At 44.5% G+C, this 21,915-nt stretch overlaps 1 protein-coding gene across 1 annotated transcript in view; it reads left to right on the top strand.

The window, feature by feature from the left end:
- The window catches only part of LOC124789096 (testis-specific serine/threonine-protein kinase 1-like), a 118,311-nt gene extending 101,260 nt beyond the window's left edge, over positions 1-17,051 (top strand). Inside the window, exons 4-5 of the mRNA XM_047256386.1 lie at positions 16,749-16,895; positions 16,944-17,051. Coding sequence (XP_047112342.1) covers positions 16,749-16,895; positions 16,944-17,051 — 255 coding nt within the window. The remainder of the gene's footprint in view (positions 1-16,748; positions 16,896-16,943) is intronic.
- Positions 17,052-21,915: the final 4,864 nt, after the last annotated feature.

The raw sequence follows: 21,915 nt of genomic DNA, 5'->3' as shown, positions 1-21,915 counted from the left end.
GGTCACGAGAACAGCAGAGGCGTTGCAGGCGATGTCGTGCTGTTCGCAAAGGCACCCGCTTCGGTCGTCGTCTGCTGTCACAGCCCATTAACACCACGTTTCGCCGCGTTGTCCTAATGGATACGTTCGCGGTATGTCACATGTCGATTTTTGCCATTATTATTGCTTGTCTGTTAGCACTGACAACTCAGATGTCCTCGGTCGTTAAGTGAAGGCCGTCGGCCACTGCGTTGTCCGTGGTGAGAGCTGATACCTGAAATGTGTTATTCTCGGCACGCTCTTGACACGGTGGATTTCGGAATATTGAATTTCCTAACGATAACCGAAATGGATGTCCCATGCGTTCAAAGTCTGTTAACTCCCGCCGTGCGCCCGTAATCACGTCGGAAACCTCTTCACATGAATCACCTGAGTGTACATATCAGTTCCACCATCGCCCTGCTCTTCTATACCTTGTGCACGCGATACTACCGCTATCTCTATACGTGCGTAATGCTCTCCCATGACTGTCACATCAGTGTCTACCTCCAACACGGGAAGAAGGCAGCGTTATCATCTTTACACTACATGGAGAGTTCTCCACTAGGCCTTTCTCTTTTGTAAAAACATTCACTTCCGACACACATCTTCCTATTTTCTGGGTTTGGTTTCGTGCGATGAAGACTATATAGGTAGCTACCAATATTATAAGTTGTGTTTTACGGATTTTCTCGAATCACGACACTGATTGGATACACTCAGCAATTTTTTATACGTACCTGTCATCTGGATGTGCTCTGAATGGTTTCCAGCGTCTTTTTTTAAAATCGAAACAACTCTCAAAAAATTTAGTATGCTGTGGCGTATGTACTTTATAATTTACAGTCAGACAAAGCTAAGTGTTCTCTGAGCCAAAACGGCAAGGTGCCATCTTATAGTAAAAGTTTCATACACGTATCGTTGTAGTATCGAATTCCACCACTAGGAACTTCAGAAGACTGAAAATCAAAACGGTGGATTTCACAGGACTTGCTGAATAAAGTGTGGCAAGAAATTGACTTCTGATGCGACATTTCTGTACGACAAATGGCAGTCAGATTCAGCCAAAATGAAAGTTAAAACTAGAAGTTAAAGCGAATGTATGGGATGAAACAGTTGTAACAAGGGAAAAAGCACAGTCGTGTAGATCACCACACATGAAGTCTGTAAATAGTATTTTATGTTATTGTTACACCGCACAAAAGCAAAAAGTGTCAGAATTGTTTATAACCTATACAATGTCATAAATGTAAAATAAGTAGTGCAAACAAAAATATATACATATTCCAGGCCACTGACAATTATTTGCAAAGAACAAGGTGCTATACCTCGACTATCTGTATAAGCCTTCTCAACAAAATTCTGTATCTAATTAAAGACCTTTTAAAATCATCCTACATTATAAAATTGGAACTCATAATCGAAAACACTGTGGTATGATTTTCTGTCAATCAGAACACAAATACCTATAAATGTATCCATCATTGATATTATTGATGAACACACATCTTTTTTTCCTGCTATGAAAAAGGTTCTATTAATTGCTCTTGCTTTTCTGGAACTACACACGCAATTGAACGATCTTTCAGTACTCTACTGAGAGTAAAAGTAAGACTATGATCTACAGTGAGTGAAAACAAGCTGTGTGAGTTGTACAAGCTAAATGTTCACAGAAGAAAAGTAATTGAAAGACTTGATTTTATTGACTTAGACATTGACAAATTTAGGCAACAGTCTTGGCGATTGTTATTCATCTTCAAGCATGGTCAAGTGAAATACAACATTTTCTGTAGTTTCGTATCACATACAGTGCTTCATGGTTATTCTTTTCTTCGTCAGCTCTTGTTAGGAAAACAATCAGTTATTTGATTATTTCTAACTGTAATTTGTAAACGTTTATTTGATATGATTCAAACTGCATTTTTGTGAATGTGAAGACATGTATTTTTTGAAAGCCAAGTTTTAGGTAACAGCGTATAAGCATTTATAAAAATTTGTTCTCTGCATTTTCACTTTCCAGGAAGATTAGTCAAAGGCTATTCATTACTGTTTTGTTTATACCTTACAGTACTCTAATTTCTGCCTCAGAATTTTCCTATTCAGCATCAATTCAACATTATTAGTATGCGAATAAGAGTATCTTTCTAAATATTTTACTGCTATATTTCCAATTTATTTATTATTTTATTGAAATTATATCAAATTTCACCGTAAAAGGATAAATTTTAGATCATCAACCTAAAAAATGTGACACATGGGTAACCATTTTAATAACACAAAACAGTTTACTTTGAAGATAAACATGAAAGCATGCTTACCTTTGAAGTATCAAGGTAAACTACCTATAACAAATATTGAGTGGATGCTACGGTATGTTAATAATTGTTAATTTACGATTGTCTAACCACAGCTGAATGAAATATGAAACGAATACCAGTTTACACACACACACACACACACACACACACACACACACACACACACAAGCAAGCTGGCTGGCTGGCTCTGAGCACTATGGGACTTAACTGCTACGGTCATCAGTCCCCTAGAACTTAGAACTACTTAAACCTAACTAACCTAAGGACAGCACACAACACCCAGCCATCACGAGGCAGAGAAAATCCCTGACCCCGCCGGGAATCGAACCCGGGAACCCGGGCGTGGGAAGCGAGAACGCTACCGCACGACCACGAGACAAGCAAGCAATCAGATCACTGATATCATGAGAACACATTCAACAGTAGACAATATTATTAAACTGTTGGCAAGACCATCCAAAAACATCAAAACGAGTGTTCAGTTCCTACCGCTGTGAAGAGTGACAATGGAATTTCAAATGACAATTATCAGACCAAGAACAGCTGTAACAAGGGAAAAAAGCACAGTCGTGTAGATCACCACACATGAAGTCTGTAAATAGTATTTTAAGTTATTGTTACACTGCAGAAAAGCAAAAAGTGTCAGAATTGTTTATAACCTATACAATGTCATAAATGTAAAATAAGTAGTGCAAACAAAAATATATACATATTCCAGGCCACTGACAATGCTTTGCAAAGAACAAAGGCGAAACATGCATGGCACAAAACTTATATTTCATTCAGTTGTGATTAGACAGTTACAAATTAACAATTATCAACGGGCTGTAGTAGGAGGACGATTCGTTTGTTAATCTCCGATCGGTGGTGAAATGGAAAGTGAGATTAAAAATCTGATGAAACCCTGTACAGATGTGTGTGGTAGCCTCTCCTAGTATGCCCATCGATCACGCCATGTCCCTCGTTTCAGTACTGAGTGCACAGTGAGCACATAGACAGGCTTAGGCAACAGGGTCTTCCTCAAAGCATGAGTGTGGCTGAGAGAGTTCGCCTGTTTCATGCAACCCACGTAACGTATCTGCCATTCATCTCCTTTTTCATGAGAGTTCTCGGCCATACACTGCAGGGGCACTGAAGACGCTCCTGCAACATCTTCTATGGCAACTGCTTGGTCATCCACCATACAGCCCGGAGTTGGCTCCCTCTGAGTTTCCTTCCTGGTCACAAGAACCAGTGGCTACGAAGACAACATTTTGACAGACAACGAGCTGCATATCAGCATAGAGAATTGGCGGAATTCACATGCGGCTGCCTTCCATGAAAAGGGTATTAGAAAGTTGGTACGTTGCTGTGCCATATGTTTAAGTCAGAGCGGGGACTATGTAGAGAAGTAGATGGAAGAGGTAGGTAACTGTTGCAAATGAAACATTATTGTTTCCACTGTGATTTCAATTTCATGAGCGGTCAGATCTTAATAAAATAATAGTTCTTGTACACTCTAAGACAAAAAGAGAGAGACATATCACGAATGAATTATGAGAATAGAACGAAAATCGGCAGTACATGTACAGCCAAACACATGATTAGAATTTCAGAAAAATTGGATGATTTATTCAAGAGAAAGAGCTTCACAAATTGAGCAAGTCAGCCACGTGTCGGCCCAGTGCTGGGCCTTATGCGAGCAGTCATTCGTCTTGGCATTGATTGACAGAGTTGTTGGGTGTCTTCCTGAGGGATATTGTGCCAAATTCTGTCCAATTAGCTAGTTAGACCGTCAAAATCTCGGGCTTGTTGGAGTGTTGTGCCCATGATGCTCCAAAAGTTCTCAGTTGTGGGGATACCCGGCGACCTTGCTGGCCAAAGGAGGGTTTGGAGAAAACGAAGAAAAGTAGCAGAAACTCTCGCCGTGTGAGGGCGGTCATTATCTTGCTGAAGTGAAAGAATAGGGTAGCTTTCCATGAAGGGCAACAAAATGGGTAGAATATCATCGCCGTATCGCTGTGCTGCGACAACCAAATGGATCCTGCTATGAAACGAAATGGCACACCATACCACCACTTCTGGTTGACGGAGCGTGTGGCAGGCGACAGTCAGATTGGTATCCACCACTGTCCAGGGCGTCTCCAGACACGTATCTGGTCTGGGATCTCACTGACTAGAGTAGAGTTGTCTTCAGTGGTTTGTGGTGGGATTCCAACCTGACTGTCGCCCCCATATAGCCTGACAGCCAGGAGTGATGGTCAGTGGTGCCATTTATTTTCATAGCAGGACCTCTTTTGTTGACGTCCGCCGTATCCTTACAGCATAGTGGTAGGTCGACGAGATTCTACAACCCAATTTATTGGCTTTCATGACAAACCATCCTAGTCTTAAATTTCAGCGAGATAAAGACCGCCTGCATGCGGCCGAAGTTTCTACTGCTTGTCTTTCTGCTTGCGAAACCCTAACTCGGCCAGCAAGGTCGCCAGACCTCTCCCCAACTGAGAACGTTCAGAGCAAGGCTCTGCGTCCAGCTCGAGTTTTCGACGATTCGACAGGATGTGGCACGATATCGCTCAGGAGGACATCAAACAACTCTGAATCAATGCCTAGCTGAATAACTGCTTGCACGAGAGCCACAGGTGGACCGACGCGTTACTGAATATAAAAGAGCAAACGGTCTTAATTGCAAAACAGGATTTTTTATTTTATTTACCTTCCAGTGACACGTCTCGCCTTACCCAAGGCATTTGCAAACTGGTTGGCAAAATATGGTGTTAAGCAAGTAGGATGTCGTGCATACAGATATTCAAGCAGATAACCACTGTGGTCAGAATTTGAGAAAGCTTGTGCGGTGTATGATATACACTACTGGCCATTAAAATTGCTACACCAAGAAGAAATGCAGATGATAAACGGGTTTTCATTGGACAAATATATTAATCACTGACATGTGATTACATTTTCACGCAATTTGGGTGCATAGATCCTGAGAAATCAGTACCCAGAACAACCACCTCTGGCCATAATAATGGCCTTGATACGCCTGGGCATTGAGTCAAACAGGTACAGCTTCCACACGATACCACCGTTCATCAAGAGTATTGACTGGCGTATTGTGACGAGCCAGTTACTCGGCCATCATTGACCAGATGTTTTCAATTGGTGAGAGATCTGGAGAATGTGCTGGCCAGGGTAGCAGTCGAACATTTTCTGTATCCAGAAAGACCCGTACAGGACCTGCAACATGCGGTCGTGCATTATCCTGCTGAAATGTGTGGTTTCGCAGGGATCAAATGAAGGGTAAAGCCAGGGGTTGTAACACATCTGAAATGTAACGACCACTGTTCAAAGTGCCGTCGATGCGAACAACAGGTGACCGAGACATGTAAGCAATGGCAGGTACCACATTCCATCACGCCGGGTGATACGCCATTATGGCGATGACGAATACACGCTTCCAATGTGCGTTCACCACGATGTCGCCAAACACGGATGCGACCATCATGATGCTGTAAACAGAACCTGGATTCATCCGAAAAAGTTCTCGTAGTCCATGCTGCTGTTCGTGCAGATGGTTGTTGTCTTGCAAACGTCCCCATCTGTTGACTCAGGGATCGAGACGTGGCTGCACGATCCGTTACATCCATGCGGATAAGATGCCTGTCATCTCGACTGCTAGTGATACGAGGCCGTTGGGATCCAGCACGGCGTTCCGTATTACCCTCCTGAACCCACCGATTCCATATTCTGCTAACAGTCATTGGACTCGACCAACGCGAGCAGCAATGTCGCGATACGATAAATGGCAATCGCGTTACGCTACAATCCGACCTTTATCGAAGTCGGAAACGTGATGGTACGCATTTCTCCTCCTTACAAGAGGCATCACAACAACGTTTCACCAGGCAACGCTGGTCAACTGCTGTTTGTGTATGAGAAATCGGTTGGAAACTTTCCTCGTGTAAGCACGTTGTGGTTGTCGCCAGCGGCGCCAACCTTATGTGAATCCTCTGAAAAGCTAATCGTTTGCATATCACAGCATCTTCTTCCTGTCGGTTAAATTTCGCGTCTGTAGCACGTCATCTTCGTGGCGTAGCAATTTTAATGGCCAGTAGTGTAGATGTTAAATAGTTCGGAAAGCGCGCCTGAAACACATGCAAGCCCCAGTAGATAGTTGCCCTTGTGTAATTTATGCATGTACCATCTTCTGTATTAGACACTACACAAGGTTTTTCAAATTGTGACCACGGAGGTTTCCTACTGGGATATTTGTATGCACGGCATCCTATGTGCGTTGCACCGTATTTTATCAATCAATCTAAAGATGCCTCGTATAAGGTGAAGCGCGTCGTTGGAGGATAAATAAGATAAATAATCCAGTTTTTCAACCGAGACTGTTTGTTCTTTCATATTGTTGCCAATGGTTGTGAAATGTTTCTTTATTATTACTTATAGTTTGATTTGGAACTCATATTGGCTTGGTTGGTTAGTTGTAACTTTGCTGTTGTTTAGCTTTGGGTGACTTTGTGCATTTTTAGCTGCGAGAGAAACAAATATATCTGCCTACGAGATTACAAAATGAATTTGACCTTGTTTTATAACCTTTCTAGAAATGTGAAAACTGATTAAATCCTTAACTTAACTATTAATTCCTTTAATTAAATAAAATGTTCCCTGTGCTTTAATGATGTGCCTAATAATGCTGTTCATGAAATGGTCCCTCTGCATTGATGATTTTCGCAGCAAATTGACCCTGAAATGAATATATCTTACCTCGTACTGTAACTGCTTGGAAAGAAGGTGCTTACTGATCTCTGTGCGCCAGGCTGCAGATTTCTAACTGCAGTTGCTGAGAGCTATTTTATACACATCAGTGAGAGAGAAAATGACTGATCCAGGATACGGACAATGCTCTTGGGTGAAGTATTCTTTTAAGAAACTGTTTTTAAAGTATCTGATACACTATTATCTCTATGCAAATCGTGTTACAACACTCATTAACACTGACAAAGGGCAACATTCATACCAAACTCTTACTCTCACAAATGTTAGAAGTATCATTAATAAACATGAAAAATATCTTACAGTGAAAATTACACAGACCTTAGTGAAAAAGTTCGCCGATGTGGATGTCTCATTAAAAAATGATTCTAACTACTCGGTGCCGATAAATAAAATATTACGTTCATTCCTCTTCACATTCTTATCATTCTGAAACGCTAATCAAATACTTTTCGACAGTTTCATAATGTTGTTGTTGTTGTGGTCTTCAGTCCTGAGACTGGTTTGATGCAGCTCTCCATGCTACCCTATCCTGTGCAAGCTTCTTCATCTTCCAGTACTTACTGCAACCTACATCCTTCTGAATCTGCTTAGTGTATTCATCTCTTGGTCTCCCTCTACGATTTTTACCCTCCACGCTGCCCTCCAATGCTAAATTTGTGATCCCTTGATGTCTCAGAACATGTCCTACCAACCGGTCGCTTCTTCTTGTCAAGTTGTGCCACAAATTTCTCTGACCCCCCAATTCTATTCAGTACCTCCTCATTACTTATGTGATTTACCCATCTAATCTTCAGCATTCTTCTGTAGCACCACATTTCGAAAGCTTCTATTCTCTTCTTGTCCAAACTATTTATCGTCCATGTTTCATTCCACACATGGCTACACTCCATACAAATACTTTCAGAAACGACTTCCTGACATTTAAATCTATACTCGATGTTAACAAATTTCTCTTCTTCAGAAACGCTTTCCTTGCCATTGCCAGTCTACATTTTATATCTTCTCTACTTCGACCATCATCGGTTACTTTGCTCCCCAAATAGCAAAACTTCTTTACTACTTTAAGTGTCTCATTTCCTAATCGAATTTCCTCAGCATCACCCGACTTAAATCGACTACATTCCATTATCCTCGTTTTGCTTTTATTGATGTTTATCTTATATCCTCCTTTCAAGACACTGTCCATTCCGTTCAACTGCCCTTCCAAGTCCTTTGCTATCTCTGACAGAATTACAATGTCGTCGGCTAACCTCAAAGTTTTTATTTCTTCTCCATGGATTTTAATACCTAGTCCAAATTTTTCTTTTGTTTCCTTTACTGCTTGCTCAATATAAATATTGAATAACAACGGAGATAGGCTACCACTGCTTCCCTTTCGTGCCCCTCGACTCTTATAACTGCCATCTGTTTTCTGTACAGATTGTAAATAGCCTTTCGCTCCCTGTGTTTTACCCCTGCCACCTTTAGAATTTGAAAGAGAGTATTCCAGTCAATATTGTCAAAAGCTTTCTCTAAGTCTACAAATGCTAGAAACGTAGGTTTGCCCTTCCTTAATCTTCCTTCTAAGATAAGTCATAAGGTCAGTATTGCCTCACGTTTCACAATATTCAGACATATCTTTTTATTTAAACACAGATGCAATTAACTTTACGTCTACATTGCCAAAAGTCCTCTGCTTGGCGTCTATCTCACTACGCGTCTAACGATTGAACTCCCGCGCTCCTCGCTGCCAAACAGCGATGACAAAACAAAACACATCTTCCAGTACACAACTACTCTCACCAAAGACTGCCCGCGAACAATAGGCGATTCAAAATTGTCGCTTAGCGCTTGAGACATCCCAAGTATGCACAAATTCCAGAAATGCAAAGAACAAACTTTCGACTGACCAGTTTCAGTTGCTCTATCACACCGCCATGGACTGGATAAGGTGCTACATATCACTGAGCTCCTCACTCTATGAAGCTCTTTCTGTTGAATAAATCATTCACTTTCCTGAAATTGTAATCATCTGTTAGTCTGCAGACGTACATTACATCTAACAGTTTCCGTCACATGTGGATAAATTTTTCTCGGTGCGCCCTTTCGTCTCTCTTAGAGTGTATTACACGGAACTGAGGACGAAAGAACTACAAAAGTTAAAGATTTGATGGATAACTCCGTTGTGTGGGATGTAATAAGAAATGGAAGTTTTACAGCCCTGCCCGCACCCCTCAGGAAAAATTTCTGCAGATGGCCGATGGTGTTAGGTAGGACTGTTGATAAAATGTTGATACATCATGACAATTAATCGAAACCCTCAGCTGCAGACAGGTGTTGTTGATATACCTCAATGGGGATAGCTGAAAATGCGTGCCCCGACCGGGACTAACCCGGGATCTCCTGCTTACATGGCAGACGCTCTATCCATCTTATTTATTTATTTCTTTGTTGATCTCATTATGTTCTATTTTAATCAAAATATCCACGGGTGTACTGCCGGTCTACAGTGTCCAACGCGCACAATATTTCGGCGATCATACATGTCGCCATCATCAGGTGAACTGACGGACTGAGCTCCTGTGAACGTGCCGGCACGGAGATCCGTACGCTATGGCTGCTCAGAGGGAACTGGGTTCGGTCGCGGCGGCGGCCGATTTAAATACCCTCCGCCCGCGGCGCGCTCCCTCCGCTGTTCGCGCCCCGCGCCACGGTCGCGCGGTGGAACCGATTGCGACGGCGTCTGAGATGACGTAGGAGTGATAGCTCTGTCCGCCGTGGTCGTCACAACTATACATTTGTTCGATTTACTCTTGATTAACCCAATCGCTGGTTCCCAAGCCTTGCTGGGATTATAGCCACAGTCACGGTTTACGAGGTCGTCATTGGTGCGAATTTCGATGGCCTCTGTAACAACGCTGTCCCAGTATCTCGACGTCTGTATCAGAATCCTCGTGCGTTCATACTCCATAGCGTGATTTTCCGACAAACAATGTTCAGCGACCGCCGACTTGCTCGGATACATCAGTCCAGTGTGCCTCTGGTGTTCACGGCATCGATCCTCGACGGTACGCATCGTCTGACCAATATAAGACTTGCCACATTGACACGGAATCTGGTACACGCTGGCTTTCCTCAAACCGAGGTCGTCTTTGGCGCTCCCCTCCAGTGCACGAGTTTTATTCGGAGGACAAAACACAGTTCCGACCCGTTGTTTCTTCAAAATGCGGGCGATTTTCCCCCAGAGCTCGCCTGTATATGGAATAAACGCAGTGCCTACCTCCTCCCTCGTGATTTCATCCATCACCACAGGTTGTGCTGTAGTGGTTAGGTGGAGAGCACGTTGAATCTGCCACTCTGAGCACCCATTTTTTCGAAATACAGTTCTGAGATGTTCCAATTCCTGGGGTAGACTCTCTGCGTCAGAGATAGTGCGCTCCCTATGTACTAGAGCTTTAAGTACCTCATTCCCCTGTGAAGGGTGGTGGCAGCTGTCTGCGTCCAAATACAGATCAGTGTGCGTTGTCTTCCGATACACCCCATGACCTAGGGTGCCGTCAGCCCTTCTCTTGACCAAGACGTCAAGGAAAGGTAATTTACCCTCCGTTTCAGTCTCCATTGTGAATTTGATGTTGGGGTGTATGGAGTTTAGATGTGTAAGGAAATCAAGGAGTTTATCCATACCATGTGGCCAGATGACGAACGTGTCGTCCACGTTACGGAAAAAGCAAGTTTGTTTCCATTCGGATGAACACCAGAGGCACACTCGACTGATGTATCAGAGGAAGTCGGCGGTCGCTGAACATTGTTTGTCGGAAAATCTTGCTATGGAGTATGAACGCACGAGGATTCTGATACAGACGTCGAGATACTGGGACAGCGTTGTTACAGAGGCCATCGAAATTCGCACCAATGACGACCTCATAAACCGTGACTGTGGCTATAATCCTAGCAAGGCTTGGGAACCAGCGATTGGGTTAATCAAGAGTAAATCGAGCAAACGTATAGTTGTGACGACCACGGCGGACAGAGCTATCACTCCTACGTCATCTCAGACGCCGTCGCAATCGGTTCCACCGCGCGACCGTGGCGCGGGGCGCGAACAGCGGAGGGAGCGCGCCGCGGGCGGAGGGTATTTAAATCGGCCGCCGCCGCGACCGAACCCAGTTCCCTCTGAGCAGCCATAGCGTACGGATCTCCGTGCCGCCACGTTCACAGGAGCTTAGTCCGTCAGTTCACCTGATGATGGCGACATGTATGATCACCGAAATATTGTGCCCGTTGGACCCTGTAGACCGGCACTACACCCGTGGATATTTTGACTATCAAATACGCCGGGAGAAACTCAAGAATCACATATTCTATTTTGTTCGTTCTATATGTTCGGGGCGGACGTCTCATGACACCCGTTCAGTTTGTTCGTTGATCCGTTCACTCAGTTTTTTTTACTACAGAGAGCAACTAACCCTCTGACCGAACACGCTGAGCCACCGTCCCGGCAATCCAGCTGAGGAACCGCGGACACAGATGAATACCGAGACTGCAGGGATTTATCCCTTGCACGCTTCCCGTGAGACCCACATTCCCAACTGTCCACAACCTACATTCGTAATGTTCCTAATAGATATTTGCCCATCCACTCACTACTCGCGCCAACTAAGGTGAAGATTCCCGTAAGAGTTCGGGCAACCTGTGCGCATTCGCACGGACGAAGATCAATGGCCGGGTAGCCTTTAAGTATATATGAAGAAAGTAACTGTTCTCGAAAGAACAGATACCATTGATGACCGTGCAGCTTCTCTAGAATGAATGATAATTAATCGAAATGCGCACAGGTTGCCCGAACTCTAACGGGAATAGTCACCTTAGTGTGCGCGAGTAATGGGTGAATGGGCAAATATCTGTTAGGTAAAATGGCTCTGAGCACTATGGGACTTAACATCTGAGGTCATCAATCCCCTAGAACTTAGAACTACTTAAACCTAACTAACCTAAGGACATCACGCACATCCATGCCCGAGGTAGGAGTCGAACCTGCGATCGTAGCGGTCGCGCGGTTCCAGACTGTAGCGCCTACAACCGCTCGGCCACCTCGGCCGGCTATCTATTAGGTACATTACGAATGTAGATTGTGGACAGTTGGGAATGTGGGTCTCACGGGAAGCGTGCAAGGGATTAGTCCCTGCAGTCGAGCTATTCATCTGTGTCCTCGGTGGTTCAGATGGATAGAGCGTCTGCCATGTAAGCAGGAGATCCCGCGTGCGGGTCCCGGTCGGGGCATACATTCTCAGCTGCCCCATTGACGTATATCAACAACACCTGTCTGCAGCTGAGAGTTAGTTATGTATTCTAGATGAGCTGCACGGTCATCAATGGTATGTGTTCTTTCGAGAACAGTTACTATCTTCATATTTTGATACCTCGATATAACAATATTTTCTTCCAACAGATGTCGATATGTATCGACGATAGCTTCTTTACAGATATATCGATAGGGAAAGAGCAATATCTGGTGCCGATATTTTTATTTCATTTTTTCTTTTTTCTTTATTTTGCAATTTTCGATAAATATTTGAAGCTGGTTTTTTTTTTAATTGTAGTAGAACATAGTTTTACTTTCACTGTGTGAAGCAGTCTTACCATTTTTTGAGGTTTCGTCACGTCCAGTCTTTCTCTTTCATTGTGTGCAGCAAGTATAGATGGCAAAAAAGAAGAAGTCTTATTGCACCACGGGGTGGCGGTGTGAATGGGATAACAAGAATCCCACTGAGGAAATATGACATCAGTTGCGTTAAAAATGGTTTTTAACGCGACTGGTGTGCTATTACTTCACATCGGCGTTCTTCAATCGCAGTAACTGAAATTATGAATAAAAATCTAAATGACAAGACTGGTCTTTGCGGTTGTCGGAGACGTGTGAGGGGAAATACTGACATAATCGGCGCTCGGCGCTACCAACACAAACTGCAACGTTTAGCTTCACTACGTAAATCTGACACTAAGACGGCTAGGTCAAAAATGGCTCTGAGAACTATGGGACTTACCTTCTGTGGTCATCAGTCCCCTATAACTTAGAACTATTTAAACCTAACTAACCTAAGGACATCACGCACATCCATGCCCGAGGCAGGAGTCGAACCTGCGATCGTAGCGTTCACGCGGTTCCAGACTGAAGCGCCTAGAACCGCTCGGCCACACAGGCCGGCACGGTTAGGCCACTAGCGTTTGTAGAAATGAAAAAAGACGAGGAAGTCGACATGAAATGCTGCGGACAAATCCGATATGCGACGAAACCGCAATATTGCATTTAAATGGAAGGGTGAAAAGTTATAATGTGAGAATATGCGGTACGGAACAACCACAAGAAGTTGTGCAACATGACAGGCACTCTCCAAAATTAAATGTGTTTTGTCCACTTTTCACGGGAAAAGGTGTATTGTCCCTTTTTCTTTGCCAAGTACACTGTTACAGGAAGCACATATCTCGATATGCTTGAGAACTTTCTTTTGCCACAGTTGAAGACTGATTCGAACGACTTCATTCATCAACAGGATGGTGCGCCGCCACATTGGCATCTGGAAATGCGGGAATTTTTAAATCAAAGGATTCCTGAATGATGGATCGGTCGCACTGGACCAAATGATTCAGCCTTACTTTAGTGGCCTCCAAGGTCACTGGACCTGATTGTATGTGATTATTTCATGTGGGGGGGGGGGGGTCTACATAAGACGCTGTTATGTGCTACGTTACCAACAACAATGAATAAACTGAGACATCGCATAACACCAGCTGTGGAAGCTGTAGCTCAAGACATGGTCGCCGCAATGTGGGAATAGTTTGAATATCGCATTGACATATGCCGTGCATCTCAGTGGGGGCACATTCAATATGTATGATGTTGTCGTGGTCTTCAGTCCTGAGACTGGTTTGATGCAGCTCTCCATGCTACTCTATCCTGTGCAAGCTTCTTCATCTCCCAGTACGTACTGCAGCCTACATCCTTCCGAATCTGCTTAGTGTATTCATCTCTTGGTCTCTCTCTACAATTTTTGCCCTCTACGTTGCCCTCCAATACTAAATTGGCGAGCCCTTCATGCCGCAGAACATGTCCTACCAACCAATCCCTTCTTCTAGTCAGGTTGTGCCACAAACTCCTCTTCTCCCCAATCCTATTCAATACCTCCTCATTAGTTATGTGATTTGCCCATCTAATCTTTAGCATTCTTCTGTAGCACCATATTTCGAAAGCTTCTATTTTCTTATTGTCCAAACTATTTATCGTCCATGTTTCACTTTTTCACGTTTTTTAATATCGCATATATACGAAAAGAGTTACGTGAAATATCTGTTAATAATGCTGTGCTTTGCTTTTCTTTATCATCATTACCCTTTAGCGGAATAAAATGTATATATGGAAGTCTTATTGTTCTGTATCTGGCCTACAATTTAAGGAACGATTTTTCGTAACTGCAACTCATGCTAAGAATCAATGTATCTTCCCTACTTCATAGTGATTAAAAGTTGAAATTACTTTGTTATGAGCACTGATGTTACAGTCCGTGTGATCGTTCAAAAACACAAGTTCGCAGTGGATTTTATTTCTCGTTAAAATGCTATTTCATACCACGACTAGCCCAAGAACATGAGACTCTCATTAAAAAATACGTTGTCACTATAAAGTTTGCCAGATCAGAACGGAGCACAGCAAGATTCCTATCAGATTCTGAAGGTACATTAAATTATTTGCACTGTAAATTATATCCTATCAGCAGCCCGCGTCAATCTGCAACACATCATAAAATCTGCTGATCTTCACTGCCAGTCTGGGAGCTAAAAGAAATAATATTATTTTTACTATTATTTTACCGCTTCCTTGCGGTATGCTCGACTATATTGTAAGTCGTTTAAATACGCCGCGGCAGCGGCTCTTCGTTCTCCACGCAGCTCAGCACCACAGATAATATTTATATAACTGAAAAATGTCTCAACAGGATGGGATAATATGCAAGCAAGCTTAACAATAAATAATACAAGTTTTCATTTAAACAACTCTATTAAAACCTTTAAATATCTCAGTGATTACAGACCTTTGTGAATTCACACGTAATGGCGTACATTGCTTAGTCTCGACAAAAGAATGCTACACTGGCGTTCGCTACTACGACACAGGATATCTTACTCGTTCGACTCCCAGATGAAGAAGACAAAGAAATTGCTATTCGTCACGTATTATATACTAGTTACTTATTTTAATCTCTGTTTAACATTTATCTTCTGTGTCGGTTTTATTATTCGTCGACGCAGACGTTTTCAGAAATAAATAATAAAAAAAAATACATAATTTTATACAATGACACAATATGATACATCTAATTCTCTAATTACTACATAATATATTGTTTTTGTTTCTCTAGACGTTACAACTTCCATACATGGCCACACTCCTTACAAATACTTTCAGAAACGACTTCCTGACACTTAAATATATACTTGATGTTAACAAATTTCGCTTCTTCAGAAACGCTTCCTTGCCATTGCCAGTCCACATTTTATGTCCTCTCTGCTTCGACCATCATCAGTTATTTTGTTCCCCAAATAGCAAAACTCATTTACTACTTTAAGTGTCTAATTTCCTAATCTAATTCCCTCAGTATCACCCGACTTAATTCGACTACATTTAGCTTCTGTTGGTGTTCATCTTATATCCTCCTTTCAAGACACAGTTCATTCCGTTCAACTGCTCTTCCAAGTCCTTTGCTGTCTCTGAGAGAATTACAGTGTCATCGGCTAACCTCAAAGTTTTTATTTCTTCTCCATGGATTTTAATACCCAGTCCAAATTTTTCTTTTGTTTCCTTTACTGCTTGCTCAATATACAGATGGAATAACATCAGGGAGAGGTTAAAACCCTGCCTCACTCCCTTCCCAAGCATTGCTTCAATATGTGTGAAAAGGTGCGAAAAAAACCATTTTTGAGTTTCCCGTTCATCAGAAAACAAAATTCATTGTATATGTTTATTAGTTTCAGAAATATAGAAATATGGTAATATAGACGTGATTCTTTCATATACACCCTGTATTTACAATGTGCACCCGATTTTTTTTTTCTGGGACGCTGATATTTCTTGCACCGGTATGTCAATATATCGATAATTTTTCTCGATATGTCGTGGGCTGCCGATGTTTCTTAAATATCGATATATCGGGTGCCCAATGTTTTTGGAAACGTCAACAGTCCCAGTGTTGGGTGTGGGTACAGCAGTGTGGTACTCCAGTGTGCGCAGGTGCTGAACACAGACTTCTTCGCGATGGAGTTTAAATATCGATAAATCGGGTACCCGATGTTTTTAGAAATGCCAACAGTCCCGGTGTTGGAGCGGGTACAGTAGTGTGGTACTTCGGTGTGCACAGGTGATGAACGCGGACTTCTTCGCGATGGAGCTTAAATATCGACATATCGGGTACCCGATGTTTTTAGAAAGGTCAACAGTCCCAGTGTTGGGTGTGGGTACAGTAGTGTGGTACTCCAGTGTGCGCAGGTGCTGAACACAGACTTCTTCGCGATGGAGTTTAAATATCGATATATCGGGTACCCGATGTTTTTAGAAATGTCAACAGTCCCGGTGTTGGGTGCGGGTACAGTAGTGTGGTACTTCGGTGTGCGCAGGTGCTGAACGCGGACTTCTTCGCGATGGAGCCGCGCATGATGCAGCTGACGCCGGACGAGAAGAACGCGCTGTTGGAGGCGCGCGCGTCGCGGCGCCGCAAACCCGGCGGTTCGATGGAGATCGCTGCGGCGGCGGCGGCCAAGGAGGCGGCGCGCGCCGCGGAGGCGGGGCTGCCCGAGGTGCACATGCTGCAGGCGCCCGTCGGCTCCTCGCCCAACTTCGCCAAGCACTCCGTCATGGCGCCCAACCTGCGCGCCCCCGAACACTCTGAGTCCTCCTCCGTCTCGCGCAGTGTCAAATAAACACTCTGCCCAAACAGCAACGCACGCCGCGTCCTCTTCATTCCCGTCACGCCCCACGCACTCCGACGTGAACGCGAGCCGATGACCGTGTACTCTGTGCGAACAAAAGCATCCGTAATCGCGCTACGTAACGCCCGACTGACCGCTGGCTGTCACGAGAGACGGACCTGCCACTACGAGGGTGATTCGGACAAAAACCTTCAGTGGTGCTACACTGAAGAGCCAAAGAAACTGGTACACCTGCCTAATATCGTGTAGGGCCCCCGATACCACGTAGAAGTGGCATGGACTCCACTAATGTGTGAAGTAGTGCTGGAGGGAACTGACACATGAATCCTACAGGGCTGTCCATAAATCGGTAACAGTACTTGGTGGAGATCTCTTCTGAACAGCACGTTGCAAGGCATCCCAGATATGCTCAATTATGTTCATGCCTGGGGAGTTCGGTGGCCAGCAGAAGTATTTAAACTCAGAAGAGTGTACCTAGAGCAACCCTGTAGCAATTTTGGATGTGTGGGGTGTCTGATTGTCCTGCTGGAATTTCCCAAGTCCGTCGGAATGCACAATGGACACAAATGGATACAGGTGATCTGACAGGATGCTTTCGTACGTGTCACCTGTCGTCGTATCTAGACGTATCAGCGGTCCCATATCACTTCAACTCCACACGCCCCACACCATTACAGAGCCTCCACCAGCTTGCACAGTCCACTGCTGACGTGCAGGGTCCATGGATTCATGAGGTTGTCTCCATACCAGTACACGTCCATCCGCTCAATACAATTTGAAACGAGACTCGTCCGACCAGACAACATGTTTCCAGTAATCAACAGTCCAACGTCGGTTTGACGGACCCAGGCGAGGCGTAAAGCTTTGTGTCGTACAGTCATCGAGGGTGCGTGAGAGGACCTTCGGCTCCGGAAGCCCATATCGATGATGTTTCGTTGAACTGTTCGCAAGCTGACAACTGATGGCCCAGCGTTGAAATCTGCAACAGTTTGCGGAAGGGTTGCACTTCTGTCATGTTGTACGATTATCTTCAGTCGTCGTAGGTCCCGTTCCTGCAGCGTCTTTTCCCGGCCTCGGCGAGGTTATGATTGTTTTGTTTGCATATGAAGTACCACTCCACTGTGCCTGTCTGACTTCAGAATGCGCCAGAGGTTTACGTGTAGTTGAGGGATTGGGGTTCTGTGCGTGTTTTCTGTGTGTACGTTTGTGTTTGGTGTTTTATGTGTATGTTATTGGTCCCTAAAGAGGCGTGCAAGAATTAATTCTGGGCGTTTGTGAGAAGCTTTTGGTGGTTCGTTTTCTAAATTTTGTATGAGAAAGTGGGGTGAAGTTTGTATTGTTTCGTAATGTTTTGTGGATTTGTCTTGAATAAGTGTGTGAATGGTTGTTTGGCCTAGGTAGTCTCTTATGTGTGTGTTGGGGACTTATCTACCAGCGACTGAGATGACACGGAAAACTTTGTCCTGGAGACGTTGCAGTCGGTACAGTTGTATGTCTGACCCCATAGACCATACCTCCGAGCCATATTGGATGACTGGAAGTATGAGCTGGCGCCAGGGGAGGAGTTTGCACTGGATGGTTATTCCGTCGCCTTCCAGCAGGGGATATAACTTACAGAAGATGGCGCAGCCTTTGTTTGCTGCTGTGGTGAGGTGCCTGTTGCATGTTACGCGTCGATCAATTTCGAGGCCCGGGTAAATAACTGAATTTCTGCAAGTTATCTCTCTGCCGTCAGTGGTGAGCTGGCGATCAGTGAGCTTGATTTTAGGGGTGAAATAGACTCATGCTCATAAATTAAGGATAACGCTGATACATGGTGGAACAACGCTCTGGTGGGCGGTTTGCGGGTTTCATTCACCTCGGGGTATGACCATGCAGTGCAGTCCACATACGCAGAGGTGTGTTGGAGCATGTCAGAGTACGGTGCAGCGAGTACAGACATTTTCAGAAGTGCTAATGGTGACTGTGTGTTAAAAATGGCTCAAAGAACACATATTGATGACGTTGTGAGAGGTAGAATACTAGGGCGACTGGAGGCTGGTCAAACACAGCAGGTCGTAGCACGGGCCCTCTGTGTGCCACAAAGTGTGATCTCAAGATTATGGCAACGATTCCAGCAGACAGGAAACTTGTCCAGGCGTTACATTACAGGGCGTTCACAGTGTACAACACCACAAGAAGACCGATATTTCACCATCAGTGCCCGCAGACCGCCACGGACTATTGCAGGTAGCCTTGCTTGGGACCTTACCGCAGCCACTGGAACAGCTGTTTCCAGACACACAGTCTACAGACGACTGAACAGACATGGTTTATTCCCTGGAGACCAGAAAGGTGCATTCCACTGACTCCTGGTCACAGGAGAGCCCGTAAAGCCTGGTGTCAAGAAGCACAGTACATGGTCATTGGAACAGTCGTCCCAGGTTATGTTCACGGACGAGTCCAGGTATAGTCTGAACAGTGATTCTTGACGGGTTTTCATTTGGCGTGAACCAGGAATCAGATACCAACCCAATGTCCTTGAAAGGGAGCTGTATGGAGGTCGTGGTTTGATGATGTGGGGTGGGATTATGATTGGTGCACGTACACCCCTGCATGTCTTTGACAGAGGAATTTTAACAGGTCAGGTGTATCGGGACGTCATTTTGCACCAGGGGTGCAGTGGGTCCCACCTTCCTTCTGATGGATGACAACGCACTGCCCCACCGAGCTGCCATCGTGGAGGAGTACCTTGAAACAGAAGATATCAGGCGATGGGAGTGGCCTGCCTGTTCTCCAGACCTAAACCCCATCGAGCACGTATGGGAAGCTCTTGGTCGACATATCGCTGCACGTCTTCAAAGCCCTAGGAGAATTCAGGAGCTCCGACAGGCACTGGTGCAAGAATGGGAGGCTATACCCCAGCAGCTGCTCTACCATCCGATCCAGAGTATGCCAACCCGTGGTGCGGCCTGTGTACGTGTGCATGGTGATCATATCCCATATTGATGACGGGGTACATGCGCAGGAAACAGTGGCGTTTTGTAGCACGTTGTGTGGCACCACATTCTGCAATTATCCTTAATTTATGAGCATGAATGTAGATCGCCTGGCAGTTGGTAGGATTGATCTTTATTTTCCAGCGGTTGCACCACTGCGTTATCTTATCGATATGTTGGTGGAGGTGGCGGTGCATAAGGAGGAGGCTGCGACTGCTTCTGTATATGGCGGTGTCATCCGCGTAGAGGGCAATCTCTCCGCCATTCTGTCTATGGATGTCATTCGCATGACCTAAAACCGAACCTTGCGGAACTCCTGTCGCAAACCGTCGTGTCTGGCTGGACTTCCGTTCCTTACGAAGAACTGAGTCCTGTAAGGAAGGAGTCTACGATCCAGGTTATGTGAACTGCGCATCCTATCTGATCCAGTTTGTAGATTAGGTTATCGTGAGAGACGCGCTCAAATATTTCCAGGAACATTGCTCCTGTTACTTCTCTCCTTGCCCTGACCAGACGAATTTGTCCTACCAAGCAATTTCCGGCCGCGGCGATGCCGGAGATTTAATGTTTTACCCGATTCCTGATATTCACGGTACACTCGTGAAATGGTCGTACGCGAAAATCCCCACGTCATCGCTACCTCGGATATGCTGTGTCCCGTCGTTCGTGCGCTGTCTATAACACCGCGTTCAAACCCACTTAAATCTTGATAACCTGCCGTTGTGCCAGCAGTAACCGATATAACAACTGCACCAGGACCTTGTTCTCTTACATAACTGTTGCCGACCGCAGCGCCGTATTCTGCCTGTTTACATATCCCTGCATTCAATACGCATGCCTATACCGGTTTCTTTGGCGCTTCAGTGTATAATACACGGGGTACCAAAAAAGAATCATCCGGTTTGGCACGTCAATATTTCTGAAACTAATAAACATATACAAAGAATTTTGTTTTTCGATGAACGGGAAACTCAAAAAGGGTTTTTTCATACGTTTTCATAGGTGTTCAGTACGTCCGCCTTGGGATGCACGGCATATGTCAATGTGGTATTCAGATTGTTCCCACATGCATCATGAGTTACAGCTTCTACAACTACTGTTATGTGATGTCTCAGTTCATTCATTTTTTGGTAATGGAGGCACATAAAAAGAGTCGTATAAACACCACCACATGAAATAATCACTTACAATCAGTCCCAGTGACCTTGGAGGCCAGTAATATAAGGCTGAATAATTTGGCCCAGTGCGACTGATCCATCGTTCAGGAATCCTTTGATTTAAAAATTCCCGCACTTCCAGATGCCAATGTGGCGGCGCACCATCCTGTTGATAAATAAAGTCACTCGACCAATCTCCAGCTGTGGCAAAAGAAAGTTCTCAAGCATATCGAGATATGTGCTTCCTGTAACAGTCTTCTCGGCGAAGAAAAATGGAACATACACCTTTTAGCGTGAAAGTGGACATAACACATTTAATATTGGAGAGTGCCTCTCATGCTGTATAACTTCCTGTGGTTGTTCCCTACCCCACATTATCACCTTACGACGGGTCATCTTTCCATTTAAATAGAATGTTGTCTCGTCACTATACGCTAAGGATGGAAGAAAACATCCACCATCTCGGCAAGAACGAAATTACAGAACTCCACACGTTCCTGTTTGTCACCCTCACGAAGAGCTTGCAGTAGCTGAATTTTGTATGGTTTCATGTATAAACATCGACGCAGCGCAAGCCAGGCGGACATCGGGGGCATGTTGAGCTATCGAGCTGCATGGCGAACTGATTTCTTCAAAAAATGGTTCAAGTGGCTCTTAGCACTATGGGACTTAACATCTGAGGTCATCAGTCCCCTAGAACTTAGAACTACTTAAACCTAA

This window comes from Schistocerca piceifrons, chromosome 3 (assembly GCF_021461385.2).
Source record: "Schistocerca piceifrons isolate TAMUIC-IGC-003096 chromosome 3, iqSchPice1.1, whole genome shotgun sequence".
Classification (NCBI taxonomy): Eukaryota; Metazoa; Arthropoda; class Insecta; order Orthoptera; family Acrididae; genus Schistocerca; species Schistocerca piceifrons.
Note: the sequence above shows the minus strand (reverse complement) of the source record. Positions and strands in the feature narration are given on the sequence as shown.